Source organism: Ictalurus furcatus, chromosome 23, assembly GCF_023375685.1.
Source record: "Ictalurus furcatus strain D&B chromosome 23, Billie_1.0, whole genome shotgun sequence".
NCBI lineage: Eukaryota > Metazoa > Chordata > Actinopteri > Siluriformes > Ictaluridae > Ictalurus > Ictalurus furcatus.
In genome coordinates this window covers 1,889,348-1,906,066 of record NC_071277.1, presented here as the reverse complement: position 1 = coordinate 1,906,066, position 16,719 = coordinate 1,889,348, and the positions used below count along the sequence as shown (strand labels likewise).

The following is a 16,719-nucleotide window of genomic DNA, read 5'->3' as shown; positions in this document are numbered from 1 at the left end:
GAGAGAGAGAGAGAGAGAGAGAGAATAGTCTTTTTGACTTGACGTGATGTTTTATTAAGTTGCATCACTAATCTGTCCATCAAATCAACATTCATCCTTAAAGGCTTTTGGCAACAGCCACTACTGACCTATTTCTCCTCCACAACTGCATCTAGTTAGCTTTTCACAGGTGTTTTATATTGGTTTATTTTAACCCAAGATATTATTTTGGTGCAGGGCGAAATAATAATTAATAATTATAATTCAGAAATACTGCATATATATTTTTGGTAGTAATGTAACTGTGTATAATTTTCCCAATGTGCACATCCAGAGTAATCACCATACTAACCAAAGTGCACGTGACAGTTTGCCACTGGAATACGCATTCAGATGTTCATTAGTAGTAATGAGCAATCATAGAATATATTTTTACCCATGCCTCATGAGGAGCAATAGATTTGGGCTCTCTTAGACTCCATCATCAATCAGCCTGGTTGGATCAACAAACTAAGCCTGAGTGAGAACGAAAGGGGGTGAAAGAATTCTCAAGAATTGAGAAAGTGATGAAAGAGACTACAGGTGCATCTCCAAAAATTTGAATATTGTGGAAGAGTTCTTTTTTTCTGTAATTTAATAAAAAATAAAAAAAAATAAAAAAAAAAAAATAGTGGAACTTTCATATATTCTAGATTCATTACACATTAAGGGAAATATTTCAAGCGTTTTTTTTTTTAATCTTGATGATTATGGCTCACAGCTCATGGAAATCAAAAATCCAGTATCTCAAAATATTTGAATAAAGCATTTATAATTAGAGAATTGCATGAATGAGCAGGTGTCCAGGTGTTCATGATAAAGTTGTAGGTGAATATATTGTTTAAGGTGACTATTGAGACACACCATGAGTTAGTATATATTCTAAGGAAACCTTAGTTTCTGATATTTCTTTCAACTTTTTATGGTTTTGGTTGGCTCATTGTTGATTTTTTTTTTTTTTGTCACAGGGGGGAAAGATTCCTATCCGGTGGACTGCTCCAGAGGCCATAGCCTACAGGAAGTTCACTTCAGCTAGTGATGTGTGGAGTTACGGTATCACCATGTGGGAAGTCATATCCTATGGGGAGCGGCCATACTGGGAGATGTCTAATCAGGATGTGAGTATAATCAGAATACACATACATACAGTGCAGTTCAAGTGACATGTAGAATAGAAACAATGAGGTCTGTAGCATGAACATTTACTGTAGCAGAACATTCTAAGAGATCCTACACCCTGTCAGACAATATGAGCTGCTACCCCCACCTTTTCTCGGTCTCTTTCTCAAGGTTTATTACTCTCACTTACAGTAACATACTGTATACACTCAGTCTAGTTACTGCATAGCCAGCTCTCTCCCAGTGATCTTTCTGTGTCCTGTCATATAAACATCAAGAGGCTCTGCCGTCAGCCTGCAGAATTTCTCTGCCGAAGCACTTTAATTCCCCTGACAACAGTTCTTCTAAAGACTAAGAACTGACTCTTGCAAACTAAACCAATTAAATGCATCTGGTCTAAGAACATTTCCAGGTTTCTGTTTATAGGCTGCTTTATAGCAGAAATGAAATCCATCGTGCCTAACTCGTGGCAGAGTTTTTACATAATAAACCTTTTTATTTCCTTATTTCCACCTTGAAAAGCTCTAACAAGAAGTTGGGACCGACCAAGATTAGGAAATTATACAGCACAACTAACTTGCAACTTTATAGTCAGGACTTGAGACTGCCTCCACGCCTGTTAAAAGCGACACTTTCAGAAGAATTTTGGAAATCTTGTTCACAGCATGATATGAAACCCATCTGTTCCTTTCCTTTCCCATGGAAACGGTATCCATGCTGTATATCTGTGTATCTGAATCACTGCGATCTGTATGCAGTGTTGAGCTAATTGCTAGCTTTGCACATAACTGGTTTATTTTTTGTCTAATTGTTGTGACATTATACACAAAAGTTAAATGTCAGCATGATTTTTATTTTTTTTGTAATTATGCTCAAACCAGTCTCAGAGACAAAATTCCAGAAAAAGAAAGAAAAAGAAAAACTGACTACGATATTTATTTACAGTAGTTCATATGTTTAAAGACATTTCTTTGACCTTAGATGTTTCTGTTGCTCCTCTTCAGGTGATAAAGGCCATAGATGAGGGCTACAGGCTGCCAGCACCGATGGACTGCCCTGTGGTGTTGCACCAGCTCATGCTTGGCTGCTGGGAGAAGAACCGCAGCGATAGGCCTAAGTTTGGACAGATTGTCATCAATCTGGACCAGTTGATCCGCAACCCCAGCAGCCTGAAACAGCTGGCCAACAGCACGGTCTGGTGAGAAACTGCTAATAAGCATAATTCTAGATCAGGTTTTGTGCAGAGTAATATTTTGAAACCCTTATATTTAGTAGTGAATTCCCCAATGGCCCAGACCTTCTCATTAAATTGTATCATTTAATTGTGTGTTAAAACGTTTAAACTTTTGAAAATGTGGGATGTTTGAATGTTTGCTCAAAGTTGTGTCTATTTACATACAGTGATGACCATGGGTTTGCAAAGAACCCAGATCTAAAATAAAGACTCAAGTAAAATGTGTTGGTTTAAACTGTTGGTTCAAACTGTAGTCATGGATCTGGATGGCTAATAATCATAATTATCTATTAAATTTACCTGTAAAGGTTATGTAGATAAGAAGCCAGTTTAACAAACATGGCTGTAAAAGTAGTATGCCTAAACATGGTTAATCTGACTAAAAAGAACTATTTAAGTGTGCTTTCCTTATGTAGTGGCTGTTATGCTTTCATAAGTTGGGTTTGTTGACGCCAACAAATGTGCATTACTGTGCATTTGAGACATCTGAAACAATTTAGGACTTTTATGATGCAAAGTTGATAAATGAGGGTCCAGTTTCCTTTTCCCTTCCATCCATCAAGCTTATGTTTAAAGTATATAGAGAATGGATGTTAGCATAGAACAGCATTTTTTTTTCTTTCTGTTAAAAACATTAAAATGCAGAGGATGTGCAGATATGATGTTATGCTTGTGTAGATAGGAACCAGGTGGATGACCGATCAAAATTTTCTTAGAGACTCGAGAATGGAATCAGATGAAGGCCGGGTTTGTTTAGTTGGGCACTAACCAGCATCAAAGCGAAACATGACTGCTTTTACTCACACAGGCACAAGGCACAGGCCACTCTTCATATTTGGACAGAGCAGAGTCTGAAATCCTCTTGATGTGATTGTGTGCATGTGTGTGGGTGTGTGTTACAGGGATTACATTGTAATCATGCATCCTAGCAGATCTGGAAAGGCACATGTTAACTGTCCAAGTTCTGGCTACTGATTAGCACTGACAAGGCCCTTCCAAGGCTTCTGTGAGAGCTACCTATGACACATACACACAGAGACACACACACACACACACACACTCTCTGCAGGGAGCTTTCTCCAGACACCCTTTTTTCTCCAGTTCACGTCTTTGTTGCTTTCTGCTTTGAAACTGGACACGTGACTACATCACTTGCATAGGCTCACTGGTCCAATGCTGGAAGCAGCATCTCAATAATAATTGAATATGGAAAAGTAAATTAATCCTTTTTTTTTATTTAACCCAATAAAAATGTGACACTAAGTCAACACTAAGTTTAATTATTGTACTTGTTTCAGATTAATTAACTTTATTGACTCTTTTACATGCACTGTTGCAAAAGCAATTAATAAGTCATTTCAACTTAAGTAACTTAGGCAACTATTAAAAAAAAATAAATAAAAAAAACACATGGATTTCCAAGATAAAAAAAAAAGAAGACTTTTTGCATTTCTATTTAGACAAAGAATTAATGCTATACATCAATAGAATAGGCTCCCACAAAGTTTATTTGCATTTTAGTTATATTTCAGTTTAAAGCAGCCAATCAAATTCATTGATGTAGAAAACTATAAAGAATTTGCTGAATTATGCTGATTCGTCATCTGATGTGACCTACTTTTTGGAGTGATACATCGTCACATGCTTACTAGGGCAAATAATCAGTGACGCATTATCTGTACTACACTTACATATAATTTCTCAGTACTTTTTCCAAAACCCTGCAACCAAGGTTTTTATCATGGACATGCAAATGTCAGTACTCACCATCCAGAAACAATCAATTTACAAATAACATAAATTGAACAAACAGTAAAACAGGATAATGCAAAAACAATAGATACACAGTAACCACTATATACAGCTTTGGGTGGTTATTGTTAAGTTATGGCTACACCTGCCAGTTGTCTGCCCTAAACGCTATCCTGTGATGAAATCTTATTTTGCCCTTACTCCAAGTATTTACAGAGCAGTTTCCAAAAACAAACAAACAAACAAACAAAAAATACCCTTATATATACTGTGCCTTATCATTTTGAGATCGCGTGAGAAATAAATTACTTTATTCCCCCCCATGTCCTCAGGGAGGACCCAGTAACTCCAGAGCTTGGATTTAGTATAGTGGCTGACTGGCTGGACTCCATTAAGATGAGTCAATACAACGAGCATTTCTCCAATGCTGGCTACATCACTCTTGAATCAGACCTCTATGTCAGTGTCAGGTTAGTGTCACAGTTATGATACTGCAAAACAGGAAAAGCCTGGACAGCTTTCCCAAAACTACACTGTGAAACATTTCAGGTGGTTAAACTTAGAAACAAAAGTTCACCTACTGCCTTAAAAATGTGAGTAAACTCACCTTGAAGATAACCTCTGGGTTATGCTTGTAACCCTGTTCCCTGAGAAGGAAACAGATTTACTGAAAGAAATGTTGACATGTCCAATACTTATTTCCCCCACTATGTGTGTATATATATATATATATATATATATATATATATATATATATATATATATATATATATATATATATATACACATATATACACACACACACACAGACTGCTTTTCAACTGCTTATATTCCCAGCAAACTTCTTAAAATGTGTAAATATTTGTATTAACATAGAACCATTCAACAACTGAGACATAAACTAAACAAGTTTCACAGACATTTGATGAACAGAAATGGAATAATGAGTCCCTGAACAAAGGGGGATGGGGGTCAGTATCTGGTGAGGCCACCAGCTGCTTTAAATACCACAGTGCATCTCATCCTCATGGACTGCACCAGATTTGTCAGTTCTAGCTGTGAGATGTTCCTCCACTCTTCCACCAAGGCATGTGCAAGTTCTCGATCACGTCTGGGGCGGGCACATGGCTACATGTAATTTTCCACTGCGAGGACGATCAGCTGTCCTTCCTGTCTCGCTGTAGCACTGTCTTAGGCGTCTTACATTACGGACATTGCAGTTTATTGCTCTGGCCACGTCTGCAGTCCTCATGCAGCAGGTCTTTGGCATGTTCACGCAGGTGAGCAGGAACCCTAGACATCTTTCTTCTGGTGTTTTTCAGAGTCAGTAGAAAGGTCTCTTTAGTGTCCTAAGTTATTGTAACTGTGACCTTAATTGCCTACCCCCTGTAAACTGTTGGAGTCTTAAGGCCTGTTCCACAGGTGCATGTGCAATAATTGTTTATGGTTCATTGAACGAGCATGAAAAACATTGCTTAAACCCTTTCCAATAAAGATCTGTAAAGCTTATTTGCATTGGTTTCTTATATCGGTATCAGCCGATAAAGGCTATTTTCCCATCATCAAAAGAGGGCAGGAAAACACATCAATTTCGTGCTGTTTGTAAAGATGTCGCTTGTGTGGAATGATAACAAAACTGCCGTTTGTAAGCTCTGTACCCCTAAAATTTTACACCATTAGTAAATTTTACGACGCAGATGTTTCAGCGTCGAGTCGATCCCCGCACCCGCCCCACTCCCACCCCCTCGCACGCACACCCTTGCGCTGGATTAAAGCGCCAGTACACCATTGAAAAGATTTAAATGAAGATGGATTGTCAAAAAAGTATATATGTTGCGCAGAAAAATATATTTGTAGAGTAGTGTGTTTCATATCCAGTTAATGTTAATATGTTAAAAAAAAGTTGATATTATATATGTCCAGTTTGATGTTCAATGATGAAGTAGAAATGCTTTTGTTTGTGCTGAGTGAATGTGAGACTAACAGGAGGGTTTTTTTTTAGAATTCAGTCAATGTTAATATGAATTAATAACATTCAATAAGTTAAGAAATCTTACTTCTTTAATCTTCAGAATTGAGTTCATGTGTTAATGTTAATGTGAGTGATGTGTTCTCTGCTGATGAGACCAGTTACGGTGAAACAACTTGCTGAAATGGAGAGAATAACGTTTTTAATTGCATTTCTTTCAGACTTCTTTTAAATGAATCATTATTAATTTATAATAAGGCGTAGAAGGCAGAACCATCGGTACTGGTTATCGGTATCGGCCGATATCACTTTGGATGCACATTCACTGTTGCTGACACTGTAGAGATGTAAGACAAAATTTATGTTCGACAAAGTTGATGCTAAACCAACAATTTTGCCAACACAACAAAACTCACGGAATTAATCAGTGATTATTTCAGCACTGACTAAGAATAAATAGTGATCAGCTGTGTCAAGAGAAACGGTTACTCAAATGCCTTTATTGACATTTATGTCAGGTGATAAGACAGGAGACACAGATGCGAATGATGCTTACGATCAAGTTGATTACCTGTTTTCAAACTGCTTCTTTGTAATTTCACTCTTCCTGTGCATTATTAGTGAACTTGGGAAGATTGGAGTTGTGTTGGCTGGCCATCAGAAGAAAATCCTCTCAAGCATTCAGTGCCTGCATGTACAACAGCATCAACATCAGCAGCAGGGAACCCACGTGCAGGTATAAAATCTAGACTCCGGTTAAGCCGAACCTCCTCACTCCTAGCTCCATCCTCAGACCGGTGTGTCTTCCTGTCCATCATTCCAGCCAGCCAATCCCCGATCAGCACTGAGATCAACAACGCACATCTGCCTGCCTTTTCTGATTTGTGGCTAGGGTCAGGGGCACACATCCAGGCATCTGGGCAGTGTTAAAGACAGAGCCTCATCACAGTCTGGAAGTGAGAAAATTGCTCTGTGATTTAAAGGAAGCACTGGGGAACCTCATTTTATACCTTTACTCTGAACAAGAGCTTCAGTATGAAGAAGAGAGGACCACATGTTGTAAAAAAACAACAACAACAACAACAACAACAACAACAACAACTTGTTTTGTAATAATATGGAGGTCTGTTGACTTGATGCTTTTAGTGTTGATGTAGGTGGTGTATGTGTACAACAGGTGGATGGATTTCTGCTATATGGCCACAGGTGAACTTATTTATGGTAGGGTAATAGTATTTTCCAGCAGGTGACAGATACCTTGAAGCACTCACCACACACACACAGACTGGGAATGGATGCATTGTCACACCATATGCCATCCAGACTGTTGTCATGAGAGTGGAGTGCAGAGTGCTCCTATTCAATTAACCTGTCAGAGGCAAAGGACAATGGAGAGATAAGAACCAACTGGATACTTCAAAACCATAAGGATTTGACCAGGAAATGTGTCACCTGTCTTCAATTATTTTCTTTTTTTTTTCTTGATGAACTGATATTAAGAGACATTTCTTTCACTGACACTGAGTTGGATGTGTCTTGCTGTTTCATGTGATATGAACATCGTAGTGCTGTATGTTCCCCTACTCACTCTTAGGAGTATCATCATGCAGTACTTTAGCCGCTGAAGCACAGAAATATTTGTTGAAAAAAAAAAAAATTTTCAGTCCCTGTGTCATGTTTCTCAAAATGCCATGTACATAATACCTTATACTTATTAATGATAGACTTCAGAATAGACCTGTTCCAAAAAAGGGGTCTGGTATCACATTTAAATTACAGTTCTGTTAAGGTGAAAGAATGGGAAAAGGTTACGATGTACAGTTGTTTGATGTGCGTTTGTACAGCCATGATGTTGTGTCTCACGGATTTTGTCGGTTGTACACTCAGACAAGGAGATGCCTCGTTTCAATGATTTGATGCTAGCTTTGGACAGAACAGGATTGTACAGTGAATGTAATGGATGTGTTAGCTTTATTGCAGGTCTGAAAAGCTAAACAGTTTCTCAGGTTTTTGTTTTCTCTCATGTACATTTTTTCAAGAAGATAGTGGAGCTGAATAACTGGAAGAAAACCTGAAACATCATCTTCACACCCTCCAGAATTATTGCCATTCTTCAAAATGATTGGAACCCATCAAAAAATGATTATATAAACATTACACACGTTAATTCAAATTTTCCATCACCATGGGGGGTTAAAAAAAAAAACAAAGAACCTTTCAGCACAAAAGAGACAGCATTGTTTACCTATACAAATTAGGTTTTAAAAAAAAAATACATAAGCAATTAAATATGATTAAGCATAATTAGGTCCATAACAAAAAGATAACAAACGGTGTGGAAACATTGCAAGAAGCCTTTCCTGAGAGCATCTCACAAAAAGAAGCACAAAGCATCATTAAACCACAACTGACATTATATATTGTGATTTGATGAGACCACAATCAAACTGTTGGTCATACACCACCAGAATTTTTGGCGACATATGAAAAGCACCTGATACCCATTGGGTTATTGATGCTGTTTGCGACCGGTGGTACAGGGGGTCATGAAGATCAACGTCATTTGGATTCTGTTAAATGCCAGAATATTTTAGAACAAAACATGTTTGCCTCTGGCAGGATGTTCAGACTTCGCTATAGATAGAGTTTACACCAAGATGATCAAATCAAAAGAGAAATGATTCAAGAGACATGAAATCAGTCTTTATCAACAACCATCTCGGTTTCTGAATTTGTCCCCTACAAATAATCTGCAGCCTGAATCAAAGAAGGACGTCCATAAACACAAAGTTTAGAATCTAAAGGAGCTTGAAAAGTTCATGTAGGAGTCTCCAACCTTGTTAGACTACTGGAAGAGACTTGTTGTTATTCTCCCCTGATCAGGCATCATAAGGTATTACTTGTAAGGATTTTTTGTTTTTTACTTATTTTCATGAAGGGTACCAATAGTTCTGGAAGGCACTGTACATTTGAATTTTTCTTTTTGCATTCCTTCTTAATGGTCCTTTTACATCATCATAAATGAATCTATGGTTCATTTTTTGCTTTGAGTAATATGAAGAATAAAACTGTATTGTAACTGCAGTTACATGTACCACAAAGATTTGGCAGTACATTAAAACATTTGTTTGAGAAGAACTGGCTGCAAATTAAAGTCCTGGTTACCTGGTTCCTCTATGATACTTTGGAAAAGTATTTGTTTAGCGCAAGAATAATGAGAACTAAAAGGCAGAAATTTCTGTTTATTTATTTATTTCCTTAAGAAAGGCCAACAGAATTCCTGTTTGTTTATTGTGTTTGCATATACGGAATAAAGAGTTTCCATCCAAGTACCTGGCACGTCTGTGCCATCACATGTTAATATAATGTGAGCTTTCTTTAATTGCCAAATTACTGGCGCTTATACCACAGAGCTGTTGGGTTCTTGATTCTGATTGGCTCACAGACGTTCTGAGGTGTGAAATTATTTTTCAGTAAATGCACAAGTAAAGTAGTTCCAGTGAGGTCTCGACCACGTTACAGTCCCATATCACTTTGCCAAGTTAACTGAAATAATGGAAAAGATAGCCTACTGCCTACTACAGCACACACACGTAACAACAAACAAAATGACAGGAAATTCAGATTTTTCAGAAATAAGTCATGAGTAATTGGCGACGGGTCATTTCATTATTAGAAAAACAGTGCGCACCTGAGGTGGTAATGTGGACACAAGGCAAAGCAGAGTCTTGAGCCATTGATACGCAGTTATTAGAGAGAGAGAGAGAGAGAGAGAGAGAGAGAGATAATTAGATGGAGAGAGAGAGAAGAAAGACAGAGTGTGCGAGAGTACGTGTGACTGCAATAATGAGACAGAAAAGCCGGCGAACGAGTATCAATATTTGTTTATTTATTTGTTGTATTTTCTGCAGTAATAAATATTGACAGGCCTGCTTGTTTACAGGGTTTTTCAATTTTTTCATTTTTTTATTTGTTTGTTCTATTTTTATATTATCAGCATGAAACAAAAATCTCTCTCTCTCTCTCTCTCTCTCTGTCAATGGCTCAATGGCTATCAATGGTTCAAGCCTCCGTTACTAGCTCTAAAATGACGTTTTGGAATTAGCAACAGAGGATTGAGATGGAATGCATAATAAATTAGTTTTAAGGACAAAAACCTGACAAATGTCTTGAAATAAAACATCTGAACAATGTCTTGAGGTGTGGTAACTGTGGTATAAGCAGAATAATTGACTCCGGTACATTGAATCATTAGAAAGTAATGCACACCCGAGGTATAACGGTATTGCCACCTTTAGGGTGTGCATTATTTTCTAATAATTCAATGGCTCATCAGCAATTATTCCTTACATAAGTGCCTATTCAGATTCAAACAAACAAAAAAAAAGAATAATTCAATTGGGAGCTGCAAAAAAGTATTTCAAATCAATAATCCTCTGTCTTTGCAAAACACTGCAGGTTAAATTGTGCAGACTGCTGCAAACCCCAATGATCGAAACAGCTCCTTCAGTAATCTAATGTGAGAGCAGGGAGCTATTGCCAAAATGCAAGCACACACACCTGACATGAAATTCCAACAGTGAATAAAATTAAATCATAATGTTACTCTTTTAATATTTTTTTTGTTTTCCTAACACATAATTAGCTGCTCTTTTATTCATTTTCAGTTCTAAGTTGGAAATATTGTGCACAGTACAGTGTTCTCACAGCTAATTACTGGCTTCTCCCTATTGTGCCTGTGTATTTCTCTAATTTAGTACATTTGTTTGTAGAACTTGAGTCTGATGAGAGAAAATTGTTTACCTACAAGAAGAGCAAACATCCTTTTTTGAGCTGCCACATTTTGCTGCCAACTGCCAATTCCCCCACAGATCATTTATTAATTTTTACTCAGTCCACGTAATTGCAGTGTACATTTAGCTGTTACAGTCTTGTTGTTGAATGTTGTTCAACATACCACCAGTTCAGTCTTCTATGTTTTCAGGATTGTAAAATGGATTTTTGTGTTTATTTCTCGCACTACATCACTGATCGTTGAATTAATAGTTTATACCAGCTTGGAATATTTTATTTCTGGGTTCCATTTCATTGATTTTTGTACACTACAGTTGTACACTACCATTGCAAATCAGGTTTACTGTCAAAATGTACAGACTTTCAGCTGTTTGCAGTGAACAAATCAAACAAAAGCAATCGAAATAGTTTTACACAAAGAATGTGTCAAGTGGTTTCCCCAAATTCAACTGAAAATGCAACTTGACTTCTCCAGTTTCAAAATTATTCAAACCCTTCATGGCAAGCATCTTTAGTAGTTAGTAGAGCAACCCTTTTTCTGATATGACCTGCTGCAGACGGGATGCATAGCCAGACACCAGCTTCCCCAATGTTGAGGAAATACCAATCTGTCCCCCCCAATATACAGTACAAAATATTTTCTATATGTCCCCCTTTAATGAACCCTGCCAACGGATCTGTCTTCCATCCATCCATCCGTCTTCAACCGCTTACTCCTTTTCAGGGTCGCAGGGAGCCTGGAGCCTGTCCCAGGGAGCATCGGGCACAAGGTGGGGTACACCCTGGACAGGGTGCCAGTGCATCACAGGGCACACAATCACACCCATTCATACACTACGGACACTTTAGACACGCCAATCAGCCTACCATGCATGTCTTTGGACTGGGGGAGGAACATGCAGCACGGGGAGAACATGCAAACTCCGCACACACAGGGCCACAGTGGGAATCGAACCCCCGACCCTGGCAGTGTGAGGCGAACGTGCTCACCACTAAGCCACCGTGCACCCCATGGATCTGACTTTTCTATTCTATTCTATCTATTCTATTTATTTATGTCTATTCCTTTTTAATATATTTCTGTTTGTTAAGGAAAATAGGTGTGTTCCCCCCGTCCAATTGTACACTTGGTTGCGCCCATACTCAACGCGAGTTCGTTGATATATTTCAGCAGCTCAGTCTGTAAGAAATGGAGACAGCAGCCAAGTGTAGAAAAGTGCAGCAGAACATACAAGCAGAACATTTTTCAGACAGTAAGTAATTAGATACCTAAATAGTAGGTTACCTTAGCTTAGTATAGAAGCATCATACCATGGCTTGGTTTGTTCTGAAGAACGTCAGTTAACTGTTGATATTTGCACACCCACGAAGTAGGCTAGGCTAACGTCAGGTCCAGTTTTTCACCATTAACGTTACATTCACTTGCGTATCCGTTGTGAACCCTCACGTTGTGACAGACTGTTATAAATGCGAGTGAAAGTGAGGAAAGTTGCACAGCATTTCGTTCCTTTACACTATATTTGGGCTCAGGACAACTAAGTGATTTTACAAATATGAGGATCAGCACAATGCTGAGGTGTGCTAGCTTGGCAACGAGAGATATGGAACTAACGTCTGAGTTGTGGCCATTTTGTAGTTCTCCATTCAGAACCAGTTATGGCAGTTTGTCTTTAGAATTAAGAAAAGAAAACTCCAGTACCCTTTACATAGCTAACGTTTCAGGTTAGCACTATATATTGTTGTACACTCTGTACACCTATTACATAGCAAGCTAAACAGCATGATGACATTAACATCATAAATGACACCAGTTACACAAACAGAATATTCAGTTTATCAAATTATAATGATCATCTGAGTCAGTCATTGCTCTTCTGGGAAAATAACGGTACCTGGTCACGATGCAGGCAGCACAGCATTGCTTGGAAGCCTCCGTGGGGAAATTGTATTTACAACATGTATAGTGTTTAATTTAGCTTCATAGGTAGCCGTCCTTTGAGTTTGTTTAAAAGTCGTGATTGCGTGTTTCAATGTTAGCGTGTGTGGTTTGCCTGCACACACATTAGCTCGCGTCTACTTGGTGTGGTGGGTTTCATGGTGTGTTATGGAGCAGAGAATACATCCGCCCACAGGATGTCCACAGCACCCCACAATTTCCCCATGCTGTGGGAGCTTCTATCACTCAGAAATGATGTGAATTCAAACGGTAACTATAATCCTAAAACTACGTTCTAAGGGGTGGGACCCCCCCAATGTCCATACCAGGGTGGGACCCCCCAATGTCCATACCATGGTTATGCCCTTGCTTAAAAGGAACAGTTCCATTAATGTTGCTAACAGTGGACTATGTTTACTATGCAAATGATATGCTGATTCATGCTTAATAGCTTTTCTTCCTTGATGTTAGCATGTTTGGTTGAGCTGTTTCTTTATTCTCCTGTTGAATTGTTGAACATCATGTCCAATTAATATGTTGATAGTTTTAATTTGGTATTCATGTTTAAGAGTCAGCCATTTTATTGAAGTTCTGTTTCTTAAACAGATAGCAGTGCACATTTGAAGACATTTCACATTTTTAAGTTGAAAAAAAAAAAGAAGATCGCTTGATAGAATTGAGACTTTGGCGGTGACACATGTGCACCTGCTTATATAGAGACACACATCCAAACAGACAGTGCTATTCCCTCCATTCTCTTGTTCCTCTTCCAGGAGTTGCTTGTGAGACCCATATGAAATGTCATGCAAACCCTGCCAAGGTCTTTACTATTCTTATCATGCTCTGGTGAGATGAAGGGCCACCATCTGGAGTTAGGGCAAAAAGGCCCAGAGTAAAGCTCCAAGCAGCTGTTCATCAGTCAGCATGAAAGTAGACCTCCATCACCATTAGCCATTTTAACCACAGAGATGGGCATTTCTGTTAATTAAACCGTGACTGTTTTTGTGAGTTGTGCATTTTCAGGCATTTTTTTCAGTGGTCCAGGTTACAGGTCTGTGCAGGACTGTTTTTAGAATCCCACTCTTGCACACTTCTGCCCTGCTGCTATCTGACCAATAGCATGGGCATAGTGGTGGTCATCATAACAGTTGTCTTAAGTGAAAGCCACTTTATATCTGTATCTTCTATGGGTTCATATACAATCATGTGCAATATGTGCATACAATATCTGCATATTTCCATAGCAGTGACTGCACTTCTGAAGTCAGTATGACCAGTTGGCTGGGATTCTGCATCTCTGGGGGCAAACTCCTTTGTCTAATGGTAGTCAGCAGCAAAACTAAATTATAACCTGCTTTAGTTGACTTGCACTTTGGAGGTTTGGTCAGTCCTTGCCCTAACTTGAACATGCCTTTCGGTACACTGCCATATGGCACATGTTGTATCCTCCATACCTCTTTTAAGTTTCTGTTGCTGTGACAAAAACTAACTTCATCAAAAATAGCATTACTATCATCAATGATGTGCTCTCCCATATGCTTAGTTTTCCATCCAGAACCTGTGCAACAAAGATCTGATCAGGTCTGTCTGCATGTTCATCAAAAAAAAAGAGAGAGAAGCCTACAATGGGTATTACCCCATTGCAAATCAGGGTGTCAGCTCTTTTAAGTTTGGGTTGTGCAAAGTACCGATTTGCCCATAGTGCATTGCAATGCCCTGACTGCAATGCCACTAGCAAGGCCACCAGTCGAACTACTCGTGGCATCACTTTCAGATTGATGTTTTCCACATATGTCATTGCAGTCATTACGAATGCTCTTATGTCAGGTCAAAGATTCCCTGCACTTTCAAATGTGAATAAAAGCCCTGTCAAATATCTAATCAACTCGTTGAGATGATATGCTACAAAATCGGGCCGGCATTCCATTGACATACTATATACACTCTCTTTCAACTTGGGCCATTCTTAGAGAATGAAACGCAGCCGGATATATGAAAGTATATCAGCATCTGTCCCTATAGGAAAGGCAGCTCTACTGAGCTACACCAAGCTTTGCACTTCACTGCACCGCACTGTTGCACTGCCTCCAGCAGCTTTTGCATTTCACTCATGCCAGCTTCCAGCTCCTCTCCTCTAAATGCACTTGTTCTCTCAACTCCACAAGGCTCAGCATCCAAACTGTCTGTCAGCTGCTCTTTATCTTTGATTGTGCTACAGATAAGCTTGTTTCAACCACAGAGCTAGCACCACCACATAAATAATTCACAAGTTAAAATTATGAACAAGTCAAAAGTTAGTTTGCCCTAATCCAAGGTGCACATCAACAAACTCACTGACGGTGCAAACTTTATTTTATACAATCTTTTATGAGAATTTTTCGAGCACTTCTTAGCACTTTTAATTTACTTCTTCCCCTCTTAGTTAAGACAAGAATGGGGCAGTAGAACGATTAGATTATAGGCTACCCACCTGAAGTCACGTTCACAAGGTGATGACGTTTACTACTAAGTATAAATACTAGTAGGAAATGAGCACAGGGGGAAATTCCACTAGTTTCCTCTCTGTCCAGAATTTAGGGAAGAAGAAATCATATTTTCAACGAAAGATCAACAGAATATAGTATTTACATGATCTACATAAAAAAAAACCGTACCCAAACTAGGAAGATAGGTGAAAATGTTGATAAAGTCTAAATGTTTTCATTGTTTTTAAAATAAAGATCTCTTCTGTGTCTCAATCTTTATCTGAAGGGGACGATGCACCCCCAAACCCAAGCAAAGTAAAGAAAAGCTGCACATTGCAAAACAATTTTAAAAATATATACATTATAGTTATAAAATAAAATAAAATAAAATAAAATCACTATCATGTGGTTTCTGTTCCTCTTTGCAAAGATTTAGCAATGCTTTTTGTTCCATTGAGTCCAAGCCTTGTTTGTTGAGGAAAATATTTTCTGGTTGTTGCTCATGTCTTGATTAGGCATTGTACTAATACTCCTGTATAACCTCTTTGACTCCCACTTCCACGTGTTAGATGACCTTTCCAACAATTGTACTTTCTCTGGATTTTCATGAATGTGTCAGAGCAGGCGCTTTCTTTTTGATATTGACAAGCAAATGGTAATAAATGGCTTATATCCATCAAATTACCAGTAGCATTATACAGATACAGATGCTGTGATGGACCTGGCACCCCAGGGGTGTATTTCCACATTACATACATAGGCTCCCAAGATAGGCTCCAGATACACCACAGTGCTGACCAGGATAAGATGATGAGTGAAAGTGAATGAGAATGGATGAATGAAACAATGAACCTGCATGAAAATCGAGTGCCTAAATCTATAGCCAGGCAATTCCGCATTCATTCATACCTCGGGACATTCAGTGGCACGTGACCCAGCGAGGTTTCAAGATCATAGTGCTGTGAATCACACGCAGTGTTTAAATAACAGGGAAGCCCTAATGAAGTCACGTGATTGAGTAACAAAACTTCTTGCAGAATTCCAGTTACAGTAACCTACATGTGCTAAACGTGCTTCAGTTTAAGCTTCAGTTATGCCATCGATTGAAGCTTGTATGACAGTCTGCATTATAGAGGAGAGAGAGAGAGAGAGAGAGAGAGAGAGAGAGAGAGAGAGAGAGAGAGAGAGTGTGTGTGTGTGTGTGTGTGTGTAAAAGAATTCAAGCATGATGCAAGTTAATCACATGATTTATGAGTTTAGAGGAAAGACTGTCTGTCAAAACTCAAAGACAAATCGGATGGAGAAAAGCGATTAATAACGTGTCTTGTTCTATCTAGAGAATGCAGAGAGTGTGTTATTTTTCCTCATGGCTGACCCATAAAAAACGTTCTCCTGCTGATTATTATCTAATTATCCAAACATCTGGCTCCTG

General features: G+C 38.6%; 1 protein-coding gene across 1 annotated transcript in view; it reads left to right on the top strand.

Moving 5' to 3' along the window:
* ek1 (eph-like kinase 1) overlaps positions 1–8,160 on the top strand; it is a 70,363-nt gene extending 62,203 nt beyond the window's left edge. The window contains exons 14-17 of the mRNA XM_053611408.1: positions 987–1,136; positions 2,142–2,335; positions 4,456–4,593; positions 6,714–8,160. Of these exons, the coding sequence (XP_053467383.1) occupies positions 987–1,136; positions 2,142–2,335; positions 4,456–4,593; positions 6,714–6,834 (603 nt within the window). The 3' untranslated portion in view covers positions 6,835–8,160. The remainder of the gene's footprint in view (positions 1–986; positions 1,137–2,141; positions 2,336–4,455; positions 4,594–6,713) is intronic.
* Positions 8,161–16,719: the final 8,559 nt, after the last annotated feature.